The sequence below is a fragment of the Prunus dulcis genome, chromosome 6 (genome assembly GCF_902201215.1).
Source record: "Prunus dulcis chromosome 6, ALMONDv2, whole genome shotgun sequence".
Taxonomy (NCBI): domain Eukaryota; kingdom Viridiplantae; phylum Streptophyta; class Magnoliopsida; order Rosales; family Rosaceae; genus Prunus; species Prunus dulcis.
In genome coordinates this window covers 28,739,131-28,755,863 of record NC_047655.1, presented here as the reverse complement: position 1 = coordinate 28,755,863, position 16,733 = coordinate 28,739,131, and the positions used below count along the sequence as shown (strand labels likewise).

Sequence of the window (16,733 nt, the reverse complement as noted above, 5' to 3'; positions counted from 1 at the left end):
TTCATTGATAAAGCCCGTGGCCTGGGCCTGGGCCTGGACCTGTAATATGGGCACCCGAGTCCGTGACTTTAAAACGTTCTATAAAATATAAATAAATAAACTTTGTTTTGTAATAATCAATTGAATTTTAGTCATCTTCTTTCTTTGACCAAGACTTGACGAACAACAGAAAAACGAACCCCAAACACAAAGCTGCTGCTCCTCCCACAACAATTGCCACCGATTTCCCATTGCTTCCATTTCTGTCTCTTCTTTTTTCTGTTATTTAAAAATATGTATATATACCTCACATTAGCAAACTGAATGATATTCAAGGAAAAGTCATGAACATAATTTTGAAAAATTGACAAGTTTGATAACACAACCCATCTAAAAAAATAAAACATTTGCCAAAAAGAAAAAGGCATAATGAATTCAAAAAATTTATGTGCACGTTGTATGCACGTTACGTCGTCGGTAGCATATTGATACGTTTTATTATTGGTATGTTGAGAAAGAACAGAAGTATCTAGATCAGAACTAATTTTGAAATTTAATTACCTGGATGCGGGTGGTCAGGTATTTCATCTGGATGGTAAGTATAGCTCAAGAAGCACTCTTCCAAGTAAATTTGACCTGAAAGAGCAGCACCACATTCTGCTTCAGCAATTTGAACTGCACTGCTTACACACAGTCCACATTCACAGGTCCCCAAGCCCCCAACACACTGTGCCATTACTTGTACGGCTTCATAGCTCGTTTTGTAGAACCCATCACCATTCATCACAATACCACTTTCCAGAGCTGCAAATGCTGCGTCTCTCATCTCCTCGAACCCACCAGCCAACCCATTTGATAACTCCCCACAGGTCTGGTGCATTAATTTATGATTTGAAGACTCTGAATCGTACCCATCGAGCTCATAATGCATGTAGCAACCATGTAGCTGAACCCGAGCCGATACAGACTCTCTACATAAGGTGTTTGATAAATCAGGTAGAGTGGAAACGCAGCTCTGACACTCTTCGTTGCTGATGTCCTGTATGCATTGGAAGAGACCGGAAATGCCCGTCTGAGTCTCATCATCGTCACCGGTGGCTTGGGTGTGTTTGAAGAACTTTGATTGGGAGGAGTGTGCAATTAGTTCTTGGAAAAGGGATGAAAGGGTTTGTTGTGTTGGAGGAGTAGTAAATGTCTGATTTGCGCATTGGTTGTATACCAAGGTATTGTAGTCAGAATTAATTGGGTTTGCAGAAGATAGTAGAGAAAGTAGTAGCAATAGTAGTGCTGCAAGACACAGAAAGAATGGTTTCAAGGTTAAATCCATTTGGGGTTTGAAGACAATGCAAAGTGGTTCCCGATAAAAGAGATGAGATTGCAGTTTTCTCTCAATCTGTGGTTGTTGCTTGTGTTTTGGGGTTTTGTTCTTTTTCCTGCCTACTTGTATCTAACTTTGGTGGGAACTTGTGAGTTTTATTCACCAGACTAACTGGGTTACAATAACTTACAACAACTGCTTTAAAAATCAGCTACCAAAAGAAAAACAGGGCAATCAACGTTTTCGTGTAATTAGGTGTCCTGTTTTGGAATTATACAGGTTACGTACGTAGGTAACATAAACAGAGGTTTGCTTTGGTTTAGAGAGCCATAAATTAATCGTATTAAGCACGACAGTTTTTCTCACACAATTATTTATAATTAACAACCTAATAATCATATATATATATATATATATATAATTAATCAGAGATGAGGTGTAGAAGTTTCTAATTAATTTCTTAATCAAAAGAGAGTCAGTGAACAGAAAGCTGCCCCCGCTGTGACTCGGATTCATTGGGATAGTTTGTTAACAGATCTAAAGACTCTAAATTTGAGAAAAACAGCATCATTCGGATAATTTATTTGTTGTCTTGTTTCCCGTATGAGTGTTGAGTTTTATAATTATAGCTTTTGTTCAGAAAATTACGGTCCTAAAACCGTAGATGCTTAACAAACTTCCCTAACAACACGCCTTCAATTAAAAGCCTCTCGTCTCCACACACACAAACCATTCCTCACTGCAGCACATCCCTCTCTTCCTACTACTCATACGTACGTCTCCGGCGGCCGGTCACGACTGTCTGCCGGTCAGTCGTTGTCGTTTGACCACGTACGTTCTTCCGGGTGCCTAATCCTCTTCATAAAAATAGTTAATCAGTATTATTATATCCAAACAGCCTGCCATTCGCAATATTTTAGTTAATTGCTCGCAGCAATTACTTTCTTAATATAATTGTTATTGTGATTGCTGCAGCAATTAATTATTCATTAATTAATTACAAATCATGCCACGACCCCCATTAGCCTCGTCGTTCCAGCTCCTGGAGATTAATCTGATTTCGGCGCAAGATCTTTACCCGGCGTCCAAATCCATGCGGACGTTCGCCGTCGCGTGGGTGAACCCGAAACGCAAGCTGACGACACGTGTCGACCAGAACGGCCACACCAACCCGACGTGGAACGAGAAGTTCGTCTTCCGAGTCGACGACGAGTTCCTCAAGGACGACACGTCAAAGATCATGATCGAGATCTACGCCTCCGCGTGGCTCCGCGACGTGCTGATCGGGACGGCTGCCGTGGTGGTGAACAACCTTCAGAACAAGTCCAAGATGCGCTTCATGGCGATCCAGTTGCGCCGCCCCTCCGGCAGGCCGCAGGGGATTCTCAACATCGGCCTCGGCCTCCTTGACAACACCATGCGGAGCATGCCGCTCTACAGCGAGCTCAGCTCCTCTGCCGTCGGGTATTGGGATTTGATGGAAGGAAAGGGGGCAAATCAAAAGAACCACGACCGCAACTACAAGGATCAAGACAAATTCATAATCTTCCAAAGATCCCAGAGCGATCGAACGGGTAGCGATTACGGGTTCTCGAAAAGCCGGCCCCCGAGCTCCGTCTGCGACGGGCTCTCGAAAAGCAAAGCCTCGAGCGCCATTTGCAATGCCGCTACAGGGGGCTTCTCAAAAACTGCTAAACCTCAAGGTTCATTTTGCAATAGCTCGATTGTGAACGGTTCTGAGCTTAGCTCTGCGCAGAAAGGGGGAAAGGGTGGGTCCATTTGCTCTGACGTGGGGCCCTCGCCATCCGTGGTGGCGGCCGCCATAGCCAAGGGGATATATCCACTTGGCCATGTCGGAGGCAATGTGGTGCGCCACGCGGCACAAGGTGATGCACGGAACTCGTTGTTGGATGAATGGACGGACCAGGATAGCGTGGAGGGGTTAAAGACAAAGATCGAAAGGTGGCGGACAGAGCTGCCCCCAGTGTACGACTGCAAGAACAAGAACAATAACAATAACAATAACAATACTAGTCAACATCCGAAGTTGCTCCAGTCGTCTCACCAGCTCACCAACCAACCGCCGAAGAGTCGCCGGAGCCGTAGCAGCGGCAGAAGTTTGTTTTCGTGCTTTGCATTAGGTTGCGAGCTTTCAATTACTTGTGGTGGCGGAGGTAAGAAGCCTAAGAAGAAGAGTAGTGGCAAGGTTCATCTCGGCACATCTGATATGACTTTCGACGGCTCCTCGTACTTACGGTAGACAGTCAAAACGACATCTTATTTCTTTCTTCCTTCTTTTTTTGTGGTGAACGACATTGATTTTATTGACGTTGATGTTCATCACATCTTTTGCAAAGCCGCAAAGGTTTTGATTTTATTTTACCGTCAAAACTGAGGTGAGATGTGATTAGCGGCCCAAAGATGATGCACAGATTGTTAATTGGAGCTGTCAAGACTGAGTATGAACATTATTGGGTCGCTTGGAATTGGAATTTGATGGAGAATATTGGGGCGTAGAATTAGAGGAATAGAAGAGGGGTGTGAAATCGGTTAGAGGCTATGAGCGTCTTCTCTCTCCCTCCCCTTATGTTTATTATTTTCTTATTTGATCTTTAATTTTGTTTTTGCTTTTTCATTTAATTGCCATTGGGAATTGAAAAGGATGAGAGGCATTCATCTTTTCAATTGCTGAATGTATATTTTTTCTTTGTCTCAATTCTCTTTTGTGGGATTCTAAGTGAATGTAACATACATGTAACTTGTGTTTAGTTAAAGTTTATATTTGTTTAAACAATGATATCAAGCAAGGCTCATTTTCCATTTATTAATTATTCATGATAAAAATATAGTATTGTTTCAATAATTATATAATATTGTATTGTTAATTTTTAGAATCACTACATATAAATATGTTATCGGTATTAGAACAATGCTAGCTACATTTTGCCTTTCCCTTCTTGTCTTCCTCATTCAGTTTTGTCTCATCACTATTTCACTCACACATAAATCTAAGTATTCAATGCAAATTACTAATATTTTTCTTGTAATATAATAAAAGTTTTGAATCACATTAAATAAATATATTTATCTACGAGTTGAATACACATTGAACAAACTAAATAAGGGATGCAAGAGGAGAAAGTATCTAGCATTCGTCATAACTTTTTTGGAGACTCGTAACTCATAACTCATAATTATTATAACACTACCCTCTTTAAGGAAATTTTTTTTACTTGGAACCAAGATAGCACTGTTTTGCTATCCTCAACCCTCTACATCTTAGGGCAAGATAATTTATTCATTGCAGTTGCTCACATCTAGACAAGTACTTTATTAATCTTCCAAACTCTTCCTCAAGCTAGATTTGACCACTTATATTTATTCTTCATCAACCTTGTCGAGATTTGCTATTTTGTTTTATTCTCACTAATTTGACACCTGATTTACTTCCCTTTGTCTCTCTATACTTAATTTGTCCACTTAGAGCATCCACAATGGGCTCTCAAAATCACATTTAAAGACAAATTTTAGGGAGAAATTGGAAAAATATAACTTCATCCTTGCTCTCTATCCACCTCCTAAAATAAGGAGACCTCTAGGAGCTCATAAATCTGATGAGAGAGAAACAACTCCTAGTGGCTCCCTATAATTGAATTATGCTTTGTTTTATGCATAATTTAAACTTTTAATTCATGATAACTATTATTTTTATTTTTTTTAAATTATAAAGATGGACCAATCATATGGAATTAAAAAATAACTTTAGTATTTATGACTCTCTATTAGGGAGTAGGATTGGAGTTCAAATTTTTTAGAGAGCTATAAAATAACTTTTATGTGTTTTTAACTAAATTTTAACTAAAAATAGAGAACATGATTATAGATGTTCCTATGGTTATTCACATTGCTCCTTGTCGAGATATGTCACTTTGTTTTATTCTCTCTAATTTTGACACATGATTTTCTTATAATTTTCAATAGTCTATCTACACTGAATTCAAGTGCATTGAAATTTTAATAAATATTTCAAAAGTTTTACAATCCAATACGAAGGCAAAATGTTTAAAAGTCATTGAACATGTTAATATAATGTTAAAAAATACAAGACCAAGATTTGAAGGTTTTTGCTTAAAGCATCGTTCCTAAAATTTAATAGTATTATGGATAATTATTTTTATCTATATATATAAAGCAAAAGGCAGAAAATGGTGAAACATTCAAAATACCAGAAAATGCCCTTGATTAATGCAAACATTAATAATTGAAATTATTAATTAAATTAGGATAATATGGCAGAACCGCCCCATCTATCCTCCTGAGTAGAAGTTTGGTTTCAAATCCAGGTTTGAATTCATAATTTTTCGTATTTAAAAAATTAAAATTAAAATAAAATTAAAATAATGGATCATATTTTTATGGAACACAACTATTCATTATTATTTTTAATTCTTAAATAAATTTAAACTAATTTTTTATAAAAAAGAGTTTTTTTTAGTGTAAGCGATAGTTTAAATTACAAAAGAGGGGAATTTATCTCATATACACAACTATGAGCCGTAAAAATTCAAACATGAGACTTTTGATATTTAAGTTAAGGCCCCTTTTTATTGGGCTAGATACATTGCATAAAAAGAGTATTTAAACACCAAATTCAAACCCAAAAACGAAAAGGAGTTCCAACTCCGCAACCGCAAGTAGCAGCAAAAGGCTAGCAAGCACTACTTGCTCGAGGTCGGGGCTCTCTCTATGTAAACGTGGGCCCTAAACCCCCCAAATCATTCAAAAGGACCACACACCACGCCACGCCACGCCGCCTTTATTAGCACTATTATTTTCTATCAGAAGAACTCAGGAGAAATGCAGAGGAGACGGGACCCCCCAGACTATTTCTCAGCGCTGTTTTCCACCATGGCAGATGGAGCCCTTTTTTAACTCTTAAAAAGAATACAAATACAGAAGAGAAGAGAAGAAGGTAAATAGCATTTCTCTTTTATATTAAATTTCAAGTGTTAATTTTTTATTTAGAACCTCTCTCTCTCTCTCAGAGAAACTCTAAAATATTGTTAACAATGTCAGAAGCTGAAAAGTAGAGGTGCTTAAAGCTTGCATTTTTGAATTGAAAATTTGTTTACTGTTAGACCTAAAAGATGAAGGTTTTGCTCCTACTTGTCGTTTGGTGTGTCGGTGTGAATGTTCGCGGCTATGAACAAACTTCGGTGTTTCTATTCTCCTACATTTCTCAGCGACCCAAGCGGAGCTTTTTGTCAGTGTGGGTTTATACTGCTCGTAATTGCTGTTTGGTTTGTCTATTGCGTGGAAAACCTAAAGGGAAAAACTTGGGATTTCCAACATTTTCTCGACAGCCAAACAGAACCATTCATGGCAAAAAACGAAAAATAATAATAATAAAATGCTCCGTCCCCTATGTCCGTATTTTAATAATATTGATTGTTTTTAGTACGGTTGTTGATCAGAATATTATATTTATACACTGGCTAAAAGAGTCTCGTGTTGCTGTCATGATATTATTGTGGGTGGGGTTTCCACTTTATTGTTTATTTACTATTTGAATTTTGTGGGAAATATTTGTTGGGTGTGCTCTTTTGTTATTTTTATTTTTATTTTCTGTTTTTCTGGTCGAGAAACTAATGCTAGAATTTGGAGTTGTCATATTTGGCACGATTCGAACCGATACGAAGATAGTGAATTTGTGTTGAACATTACTTGGCACGAACACAAATATAACATGACCCGCTCACACATAAAACACAAATCAGAATAGTGTCAAAGATGAGCAATCTAATTTTGATATGATAAACTCGTTGAATTCCTACCGTATAAAAAATGATTAGTTTCTCCTATTTCTTAATATGTATTTTATGAGTCCTTTAGTAGTTTGATCAAGATGATTTGTCATTTTATAAACAGTACTTGTATTTGTTGAACATTGAAGTATTGCAGGACAAAGGAAGCGAGATTAGTAAGGCATCCAAACTATTGTTCAAGTAAAAAGTTCATGGGCTGTGTGCTTTTGAGTTTTATATCTAACATGCCCCGAGAATTGGTGCAGGTGCTGTGTGGAACATAAAGAACAAGAGGCCGCTGAATTAGTATCGGATTAAGTGTTCATCAACTTTTGCATCGGCCATGACCAACAACCCGAGAGTTTTGAAAGCCTTTAAGGCGACGAGGGCCTTGGGAATTCCTGATAGATTGGTCAAACCAGTTCTGAAGAATTTGCTGGCTGTGTATGATAAAAATTGGGAGCTTATTGAAGAAGACAACTACAGGACTCTTGTGGATGCATATTTTGAGTCTCAGGATAATAAGGTATTTCAGTTATTTTTTTTATTACTTTATTAATTTATGCCTTTGTTGGGAACTGGAAGATTAATATATATATACTAATGACAGTGGTTAAAATTGGGAACAATGAGACTTAAAAAACTTAAGCTATCAAGAAATGTGTTATTAATGTATATCTATTTAAATTCTTCTCTATGTTTAATTTATGGTTACATGCTGAAGAAACGAAGAATAAATTCAAGTTCATCATATTTCTTGTAAATTAAGACATTTGGCAATGGGGATGGAAGATTGGAGGATTGGAGAACCTTTTATAATTATAACTTTGATGTTAGATCACATTGAATTTAAAAGCTTAGATTGTTAGAAAATGAATTAAACAAAAATTTCAATTCAATTGTAGTTGATTTAAAAAATTCACGTTGAAAACCAACCTCCCTCTGTTTTTGGTGGGACATGCTAGTTGCTTTACAAGTTACATCATATATTTACTGGACATATGAGTTGTCCCGCCACATACGATGTCTAACTCCAGTGGACCAAGTGCCCAGCTAGTGTAACTATCTTTTAGCTCGTATACTAGTTGCAATAAAATATGCAATTGTTGAGGTTGCCCCTTACCCTTTTTTTCCTTTTTCTGGAATAGGGAGAAGAAGATAAGAGAGAAGTTGATATGGGGCACGGTGGGTCTGAAAGACCAGCTAAAAAACTGCATTTGGCTAATGACGAAGATCATGGAGAAAGTGAAATTCCTTCAAGAATGGTCAGCCGACAGGCAAGCATGGAGTCTTCTGAACCTTGTTTAAGAGACGGCAGAGCTGGATCTAGTTCTCAAATTCCCCTCAAACAGTCCCGTGACAAAGGAAAGAATCCCACATCATCTGCAGTCTCACGTGGTAATCACAAGAAAGACTTTCTGATTCCAAAAACAGAGGAATCCGCAAATTGTGTTCCAGTTTCTGCACAACCAGCTCCAATGAGACGTCCAGGTATATTTTGTCTTACCACTACATGATATTATTATCTATTACAAGATTGTCAAAACTTGTTCCTTCATTCTCATTCTCACTTGGGTTGCAATGAGCTTCCAAAAGTTATAGGTTTTTTTGGTCTGGTAAAAGTTATAGTTAGATGCATCAAAACAAAGACAACAGGGCCTCCATAAATATGATGACATCTTTTTTCCCATGCGTACCCAATTGTCCATCCTATTGAAGCCTTAGCTGCTACTGGATTTTTTCTGACCACCTAGCATGCTACTGTCTAACTCTTCCAGGTTCATCAGGGGGTTCAACTGGGGGTAACTCTGTCACATCCTTGGCGTCCTCCGAAGTGGCTACAAGTGGTCGGGATGCCCTCCATGTTTCAGGACCAAGTAAGGGACCTTGTAGAATAGAACATTCTCAGGTAGATTTAAATGGTATCACTCGTGAGGGAAAGAAGCCAATTAAATCTCTCGATGACATATCAAAATCTACCGAAAAAGTGAAAATATCATTGGCAGATGAAATTGGAAATGAGTCTCTCCCGAAGTTCAATTATATTCCGGATAATATAGTTTACCAACATGCCAATGTGAATATCTCACTGGCCCGTATTTCGGATGAAGACTGCTGCATTGGTTGTTCAGGAGATTGTCTTTCATCAGAATTTCCATGTGCATGCGCTCAAGAAACCGGTGGGGATTTTGTGTACACAAAACAAGGCCTGCTAAAAGAAGACTTTCTAACAGCTTGCATGAGGGAACCAGATAAGCAAAATTTTTTTTATTGTCAAGACTGCCCCCATGAGAGGTTGAAGAATGAGTACATGCCTGAAAAATGCAAAGGTCACCACATCAGAAAGTTTATTAAAGAATGCTGGAGAAAATGTGGATGCGACTTGTGGTGTGGAAACCGTGTAGTGCAAAGGGGTATTTCCTGCAAGTTACAGGTTATTTTGACTTCGTACCTTTTGGTAGTAACTTTCAATTTGGATATCTTATTTGGCTAATTGATTACTAGCTGAAGCTGCACAATATTTCACCAGGGTTTTCATTTCTTTACTTAGAAATTCTAGATGAGCGCAATGCCATACTTATTGCTCTTTTAATCTTGTACTATCTTCTTCAAGCATCCATTGATTGGCTATTAACAACGAACACTGGTAGCTCTGTTAAATTTGTTTTCATTGTTAATCCTTATGAAATGGTATTTTTTTAATTACGTTGTTAATAATATGCCATTTTAGATGTTAGAATTTGTTTTACGGAGATCATTATAAGTTGTAATAAACCAGTAAATACATCTTGTTCTGATATGCTTCAGGTGTTCTTGACTCCTGAAGGAAAAGGCTGGGGTGTCAGAACATTAGAGGTCTTGCAGAAGGGGACATTTGTGTGTGAATATGTTGGGGAGATATTGACCAATACAGAGTTATATGAGCGAAATACGCACAGCAGTGGAGCTGAGAGGCATACCTACCCTGTAACACTAGATGCAGATTGGGGCTCAGAGCGGGTTTTGAGGGATGAGGATGCACTTTGTCTTGATGCAACATTTCATGGAAATGTTGCAAGATTTATCAATCATAGGTAATATTTCAATGCTTCTGCATTTTCTTTTTTGTCTTTGTCTTAGGTTAAGGAGGTCATATTTCCCATTTTTATATGTGTGTATATATAAATGGTATATACACACCTGTATTTTTAATCCTTGCCTATGCAGGTCATTTCGGTGATATAATTTAGAACTGAGGAATCTTGGCATAATAAGTGGTCTGCTCATTCCTACCGAGTCAAATAAACAAGTGAAACCTCTTACATTGAATTAACTATTAGGAGCAATTGTCATATTCATTGATCTAGACAAAGATCATATGACTCTAGTCAATTTTTTAAATCATTTTGCTCCCTGTATTTTCTTACTTTATTATTTTTTCCTTTATAATTCCAGATGCTGTGATGCAAATTTGATTGATATCCCAGTTCAAGTGGAGACTCCTGACCGTCACTATTATCATGTATGGGTTTGGTTGCTTCTTATGTGAATTCTTACACACACGTATACACACTATGTATGCACATTCAAAAGTCTGAAGGCTTTCTGTTTGATTGTGATTATACATTGTGAATGAGAAGCATCTCTGAGTATCTTCTTTGTGCTCCTTGTATGCAGCTTGCCTTTTTTACAACCAGGACAGTGAGTGATTTTGAAGAGCTGACGTGGGTGAGTGAACTTGCTTTTCTTTCTACTACTTGAAACTCTTCTTGGCAATTGGAGAAAAAGAAAATAAAAGAATATGGCTTTGATTTTGGGATTACAGTAGGTTGGTCCCAACTGGGAACTTACTAAGTTCCACTAGCAAGTTTGAGAATTTTTGAGTTTTCGTTGTGGGAGAGTTGAGCATTAGACGACCTACCATTGGGGTTTATTTTGGATGACACACAGTGAAGGTTTTTCATTTGTCTTCATTTTGTATAATGGTATGTGTACTACTTATTATATGTATGAAATACACCTGTTCTAGTCCAGTGCCGCAAAGTTACATGCAATTTCATCCAGTACCATTATGAGTGCTTTGCCAGCTGTTCCATATTGAGTTATTGGAAAGTTTGAATTTCTGTGTTCATAAAATGATCAGCAAAATCCTTTTGCAGGATTATGGGATTGACTTTGATGATCTAGAACATCCTATTGAGGCATTTCAGTGTAATTGTGGAAGTGTAGCTTGTCGGAGCAAAAGACAGAAAGGACGAAAAGGTAAGCAACACTACAGTTTACAAAAATGATAAAAAAGGCATACGTAGCAATTATTTTTATGAGGTTTTTAAGGCTCTGTGACAAAGTCTTTTTTTTTTTTTTTTTGAAAGAGGGATGGGTGATAGTTGGTGTTTTGGTTCCTTGTGACTATTCCATCCATACTAATTTCTGAGGCTATAAACTCAACTCCTCCCCAGTGATGAAAATTTTCAGTTTATCTAGTACTTCATTCGTCTTTGTTGCTGGTAATTATGGCTGTTTTCATGTGCGGGGAAAAGATAAAAACTTGACTAATGGCTTGCTTTTGCAGTTAGATGAGCAGTGACCGAGGCTGTACCTTAAACTGGCTTAAGTTGACTGTGTGATATGGTAGCTGATGGTTATGAAGCATAGCAGTGGCTGATCAAATTTTTGAATGGGAATGCTTCCAAGCCCCAAAACTAGACAATTTTGTTGAAAGTGAGAAAATTTAAGCAGAAGGTTGGAGAAGATTAGAGATATATTGTAGAAGCCATAGAAGCACACTGGTGATCGTAAACAGGATCCTTGTAATGCTATCTCATTCTGTGCGTTTTCGTGGGAAAATTGTAATCAACTTGATTTGACTTATTTCATCATCCAAATTCCCATTGTCACTGAAAATTGAGGAATGACTTCAGGTTTGAGTTTCATGCTCCTGAAAGCGAGCGACTCTCTGTGTAGTGGTGGAAAAGACATGAGCCAAATATCATGCTTTGCTTTTTTTTTTTCCTCAGTAAGAAAGTCGTTGTGTACAGTATCTGTGGTCAATCAACTCAAGTTGGATATCATTCCATTTGTTAATATGCTAAATTTAGGTCTCGCGTTTGGCGATGACTTATTTTACGGAAAAAAAACACACATAAGAACATTAATATGTAGATATGGGCTTAATCGAGTTGCTTAGAGCGGATGTACTCTATATTTTGCACCCGAGTTTGAATCTCCCTCCCCGTAATTTAAATGAATTTAAAATAAATTAAGCATCAACCATAGAATATTAGAATTTAATTGTTTAATTATACATGCCCAATAAAAAGTTCAATTACAACAGCGAACAGTGATCAGACCCCAAAAAAAAAAAAAAAAAAAAACAGCGAACAGTGCAGGAGGAAAATGTCTAAAACAAATACTGCGAGGAAAAGTTGTGTACAGGACAAAACCCTAGTCCATCTATATTTAAACTCCGGAGCCCAAAACCGCAGGCCACTTCTCAGTCTTGAGATCTGAAGTCTCTTTGGTTTGGCGGCCATGTCGAAACGAGGTCTCTCTCTCTCTCTAGTATTTCTTATTTTTTCAGATTTCAATCTCTAGCCTCAACTGGTCCAAAGAGTTACTTTCCTCAGCAACCAAACGTGGTGCAGGTGGAAAATGACTAAAATGGATCAACCCTTAATTCCTCTCTAACCCGAGATTTTCTTTCCAAAAGATCACAGCTTGATGGGTTTCTTCTCTTTTATGTTAAAAGTTCATAAATTTGTTTGAATTGCAGGTCGTGGAGGGTCTGCCGGAAACAAGTTCCGGATGTCGCTGGGTCTGCCGGTGGCTGCCACAGTGAACTGCGCAGACAACACCGGTGCTAAGAACCTTTACATAATTTCTGTAAAGGGAATCAAGGGTCGCCTTAACCGCCTCCCGTCTGCTTGTGTTGGTGACATGGTGATGGCAACTGTCAAGAAAGGCAAGCCTGATCTCCGTAAGAAGGTCTTGCCTGCTGTTATTGTGCGCCAGCGCAAGCCATGGCGCCGAAAGGACGGTGTTTTCATGTACTTCGAAGGTAATTTATTGTGTTTATGTTAGATAAAGATTTTTTTTGTGTTGATATGAACTTGTTTAGAAGAAACAAAAGTGTTTGATTGGTTATGCGTTGAATTGAAATGAATGCTTTAATTGATGTGGAAGTAATTGTTGTGTCCTGTTAAATAGTTAAGCTGGTTTGGTATGTGGATTTTGTAATATCCCGGTTATCGTGCATCACCATAGTTTTTCTTGATATTGTTTGTGCACTGGTTGTGGGCAATTGTGCTGTTGGAATTTAAATTGTTGTTTAGGATGTTTGCTCTGAATGATCATATACTTTTCTGTTTGTGTTTGTATGATTATACCAACGGAGCTGACCATTTTGTTTTGGACTTTGTAGAGAGTTTAAAATTAAGATTTTAGACAGATACATTGCAGTTGGAGTTTGACTTATCTCAAAAATTGAAGTATTTTGTAGTTTAAGATCTGCTCTTATGATATAAGTCATTCTGCTCCTCAAGGTTTCTGACCGTGATTGTTCTTGTGATGCAGATAATGCTGGTGTCATCGTAAATCCAAAGGGTGAAATGAAAGGTGTGTAGCTGTTCTATGATAGTGTCACCTATTAATAACTTCACTATAAGAATATACTATTTTGTGGTTTTGGAGGTTTAATATAGTGCATGCATGATTGCTTGCTTGCTTATACTATTTGATTCTGTAGACTTAAAAGTCCTAGAATGTGGTAAGTAAGGCTTGTCTTAGTTCAGGTGATGTGAAAATATTGGTCTGTCTGAAATGCAGTTAAGTCATCTGCCATTAGTTTCGACATTGTAGGACCATTATCTTAACAATGTTCTTCATTTCACTTGCTGTCGTAGGGTCTGCGATCACTGGACCTATCGGAAAGGAATGCGCTGATCTGTGGCCAAGGATTGCAAGTGCAGCCAATGCCATTGTTTAAGTTCTTCAATTCCCTTATTTATATTGTTTTTTTTTTCTTTCTCATTTTACGGATGTTAGTTTTGACTATCATGTAGACTGTTTTATGATTGTAAGGGAGCCTATTTCTTTTAATCACTGCAAAATTTCGGTAGGTCCATTTATTTTCATGTTTTCTGTTTATCTTATCGGTCTATTTCAGTTGCACAATTTCTGCGTGATTGCATTGCCAAATCATTTAGGATAAGTGGTTTCCATTTGTGCTCGTTTGAACTTGGAGCTTAGTTGCCATCTTTGTTCTTGGTGGCTGGGGAGTTACACTGAAAACTATTGCATTGAGTTGGTTTACCCCTCGGGATTCTAGTAGGCATGCTTTTTGATTACATGAAATTTTGGAAAAAAGGACAAAAGTGCCATAAGTTGAAAAACTGACAAAATTAATTTAAGAAATTTGTTGAGGCACAAGCAAGCTACTGTAGTAGCATTGCATGTTGCAGTCACAAAATCATCTGGGGCATGAGACAGTTGATTGTGGTTAGGGCTTTTATCTCGTCTATGATGGTTTTGTAAGTTAGCCAATAATGCAGATTGATTATATAGATAATCATCTACTGTCTTTGTGTGTTTTAATTCGCGTAGAGGAAAATGCTGTTACTGATTAACAGACAGAAACAAAGTTTTTACACACAAGTGCGAAGAGAGGTGAGCCCTCACTTAGCCATCTAGTCAAGTAATCATACAGTTTCAAGCTTAGGAAAAATCTGATGCTTTAAATGAGTGGGATCAACTGAAAGTCTAGGAGTTGTTCATCCAACTCCTTGAAGTCACATTATTTAGACCATTTTCTATTATCACTTTATCAGTCTATCAAATCTCAGACCAAAAGAAAACGCCTATCAAGCTCAAGAACTAATACAAACACAAACCAACGGGTCATAAACTATGATGCTCTCCTCCTCATCCCAGTTTACCAACAGCACCCTTCTGCGACTTGGCACAGTATTCGAACAAGCTTCCATCGAAACAGCGTCTCACGGCTTCCTTTGCCAAGTAGCCATGTTCATCTTTTGCAAGAACATACAGAACTCCCCATTCCAGTTTACTTGCAATCCTGCAGCAGTATCAGAATTGAATTAACTATACTACGTTTTCGTGGGTGTGTGCGTGCTTGAGAGAGGAAGATAGAAAGAGACCAGCCAAAGAAATCAAAGGCGTCACGGTTAGCTTGAGTCATGTGCCAAAGCTCCTTGAAGGTGAGCTTATCAGGCACGGTACAGGCGTACTTGCTGAACAAGTTCTCAAGATTTGCCGGAATATACCTGCAGCATACATGGAAGACAAACATATACTAAGCTTGCAGTAGCTATAACTTTTAGCCAAAGATAGAAAATGCTGGCATGGAAGCCATAAGAACTAACAGGATTGCAATTTCATGTGACAATTTAATGTCCATGCAAAGCCCCAATTGGTTTCTACCAATTAACTACCCATGATCCATCCATCCATCCATCCATCCATCCATCCATCAATCCATCATTATTTATTAGGTATGAGCAAAGCAAGTATTCTCATCTCACCTTCCCTCTGTGTCATAGGCCCCTGAGTCACTTCCATGCTTTGCCCGGTGTATGTTTTCGATGTGTATTGCAAAGTAAGGTGAAGGCATCCATGTCTGCAGAAGAAAAAAGGAATTAGTCTTCAGGTGATTAGTTGGCTCTTAAAAGTTACAAACAAGAAAAAGCATTGCCTAACTTACAGGCAGAGTTGCATAACTCATTGTTGCATGGACAAGAACCATGAAAATGAAAGAAGCAACGACATTAAACCCGAGTGCACGAAATCCTGCAAATACTAATTCAAGTCAGATCTGTTGCTGTCTTGTGACAATAAAAAACCTAATACTTAGAAAATTTGGAAATTGATGGATTGATTTATAGCTGTCTAAGCTTACCTCTATATGTCTCGGAAGGGTAGATGATACCATCCTTGTCTTGGTCGAAAAAAGCTGCATGCTGCTGAAGCACAGACATATTACAATGCTTATGTCCCCATGTGCCATTGATGTTCTCCGTATCAGGAGCAGTCATAGCTCTAGGCATGTCTAAATTAAGAAGAAGAAGAAGAAGAAGAAGAAAAATTAATATTTGCTAATTTTTGTAGAACTTAAAAGGTAAAATTAAAACAAGTGAAGTAATTTAAATAAACAAAACTGAAACTAATTACAAGGCTTGGGGAGCTTGGTCTCCAGATCATTGCGGACCTTCCTCTCCACGGTGATTGGTGCCTTCTCAGCCACCGTTGCCATGGCTTCGTTCGATACCTGTTGCTCAGTCTCCATCTCTCTCTCTCTCTCTCAAACTCTCACTCAGCTTTAGCTACCTACAGACTACGTCCTTAGGTGCACAAGAACTTAATATGCTCTGTGATTTGTACAATCAACCCTGCTCTAATTAATAATTAATTAAACAAACAAACAAGGATTTGAGAAGTGGTAAGAAGCTGATAATTGAGCACAACAAACTCCAAGTGACTCGCAGTGCTTGTCGCAGTTTGACACTTGTACACAAATTTTTTCTTTTTGTATTGTCGATTATAGATGAGTCAAATTTTAATTTTGCGAAAAAAAAAAAGAAGTAATGGTTATTTATTTCAATGTCAATTTGGGTTATCCAATGATAATTGAAGGCTTT

General features: G+C 37.9%; 5 protein-coding genes across 8 annotated transcripts; 3 read left to right on the top strand and 2 right to left on the bottom strand.

The window, feature by feature from the left end:
• Nucleotides 1-127: 127 nt before the first annotated feature.
• On the bottom strand, nt 128-1,306 carry LOC117630626 (plasmodesmata-located protein 3). Its single transcript, XM_034363321.1, has 2 exons — nt 541-1,306; nt 128-258 (listed from the first exon to the last, which is right to left on the bottom strand). The coding sequence occupies exons 1-2, from the start codon at nt 1,304-1,306 to the stop codon at nt 128-130; spliced, it is 897 nt and encodes a 298-aa protein (XP_034219212.1).
• A 728-nt stretch (nt 1,307-2,034) lies between these two features.
• LOC117629592 lies at nt 2,035-4,071 on the top strand. Its single transcript, XM_034362121.1, has one exon. It carries the CDS (start codon nt 2,304-2,306, stop codon nt 3,555-3,557), a length of 1,254 nt encoding a protein of 417 aa, XP_034218012.1. The 5' UTR covers nt 2,035-2,303; the 3' UTR covers nt 3,558-4,071.
• A 2,036-nt stretch (nt 4,072-6,107) lies between these two features.
• Nucleotides 6,108-12,001, top strand: LOC117629997 (histone-lysine N-methyltransferase SUVR4). 4 transcript variants are annotated; one of them, XM_034362691.1, is made up of 9 exons: nt 6,111-6,269; nt 7,368-7,627; nt 8,250-8,592; nt 8,880-9,535; nt 9,910-10,175; nt 10,537-10,603; nt 10,759-10,809; nt 11,241-11,343; nt 11,654-12,001. In XM_034362691.1, exons 2-9 carry the CDS (start codon nt 7,445-7,447, stop codon nt 11,659-11,661), a joined length of 1,677 nt encoding a protein of 558 aa, XP_034218582.1. In that variant the 5' UTR covers nt 6,111-6,269; nt 7,368-7,444; the 3' UTR covers nt 11,662-12,001. The 4 variants fall into 4 exon arrangements, 2 of the variants coding, with proteins under 2 accessions (XP_034218582.1, XP_034218583.1); XM_034362692.1 differs by having other exon boundaries at nt 6,436-7,627; XR_004586185.1 differs by lacking the exons at nt 11,241-11,343; nt 11,654-12,001 and adding an exon at nt 10,309-10,390 and having other exon boundaries at nt 6,108-6,269; nt 10,759-10,803.
• Nucleotides 12,002-12,491: 490 nt separating this feature from the next.
• Nucleotides 12,492-14,213, top strand: LOC117630000 (60S ribosomal protein L23). Its single transcript, XM_034362695.1, has 4 exons — nt 12,492-12,625; nt 12,854-13,138; nt 13,654-13,695; nt 13,983-14,213. Exons 1-4 carry the CDS (start codon nt 12,613-12,615, stop codon nt 14,063-14,065), a joined length of 423 nt encoding a protein of 140 aa, XP_034218586.1. The 5' UTR covers nt 12,492-12,612; the 3' UTR covers nt 14,066-14,213.
• A 742-nt stretch (nt 14,214-14,955) lies between these two features.
• Nucleotides 14,956-16,449, bottom strand: LOC117629999 (peroxygenase-like). The gene is made up of 6 exons (XM_034362693.1): nt 16,267-16,449; nt 15,995-16,144; nt 15,800-15,885; nt 15,621-15,715; nt 15,237-15,362; nt 14,956-15,154 (listed from the first exon to the last, which is right to left on the bottom strand). The coding sequence occupies exons 1-6, from the start codon at nt 16,379-16,381 to the stop codon at nt 15,001-15,003; spliced, it is 726 nt and encodes a 241-aa protein (XP_034218584.1). The 5' UTR covers nt 16,382-16,449; the 3' UTR covers nt 14,956-15,000.
• Nucleotides 16,450-16,733: the final 284 nt, after the last annotated feature.

What these genes read in the sequence shown, in the direction of transcription:
- LOC117629997 (XM_034362691.1), top strand. Translation starts at nt 7,445, where the DNA reads ATGACCAACAACCCGAGAGTTTTGAAAGCCTTTAAGGCGACGAGGGCC. An exon ending in TTGAGTCTCAGGATAATAAG is followed by an intron (nt 7,628 to 8,249) that starts GTATTTCAGTTA and finishes TTTCTGGAATAG; the next exon opens with GGAGAAGAAGATAAGAGAGA. An exon ending in GTATTTCCTGCAAGTTACAG is followed by an intron (nt 9,536 to 9,909) that starts GTTATTTTGACT and finishes GATATGCTTCAG; the next exon opens with GTGTTCTTGACTCCTGAAGG.
- LOC117630626 (XM_034363321.1), bottom strand. Translation starts at nt 1,306, where the DNA reads ATGGATTTAACCTTGAAACCATTCTTTCTGTGTCTTGCAGCACTACTA. An exon ending in ACCTGACCACCCGCATCCAG is followed by an intron (nt 259 to 540) that starts GTAATTAAATTT and finishes TTTAAATAACAG; the next exon opens with AAAAAAGAAGAGACAGAAAT.
- LOC117629592 (XM_034362121.1), top strand. Translation starts at nt 2,304, where the DNA reads ATGCCACGACCCCCATTAGCCTCGTCGTTCCAGCTCCTGGAGATTAAT.
- LOC117629999 (XM_034362693.1), bottom strand. Translation starts at nt 16,381, where the DNA reads ATGGAGACTGAGCAACAGGTATCGAACGAAGCCATGGCAACGGTGGCT. An exon ending in GACCAAGCTCCCCAAGCCTT is followed by an intron (nt 16,145 to 16,266) that starts GTAATTAGTTTC and finishes TTCTTAATTTAG; the next exon opens with ACATGCCTAGAGCTATGACT. An exon ending in TGAGTTATGCAACTCTGCCT is followed by an intron (nt 15,716 to 15,799) that starts GTAAGTTAGGCA and finishes TTTCTTCTGCAG; the next exon opens with ACATGGATGCCTTCACCTTA.
- LOC117630000 (XM_034362695.1), top strand. An exon ending in TGTTTTCATGTACTTCGAAG is followed by an intron (nt 13,139 to 13,653) that starts GTAATTTATTGT and finishes CTTGTGATGCAG; the next exon opens with ATAATGCTGGTGTCATCGTA. An exon ending in TCCAAAGGGTGAAATGAAAG is followed by an intron (nt 13,696 to 13,982) that starts GTGTGTAGCTGT and finishes TTGCTGTCGTAG; the next exon opens with GGTCTGCGATCACTGGACCT.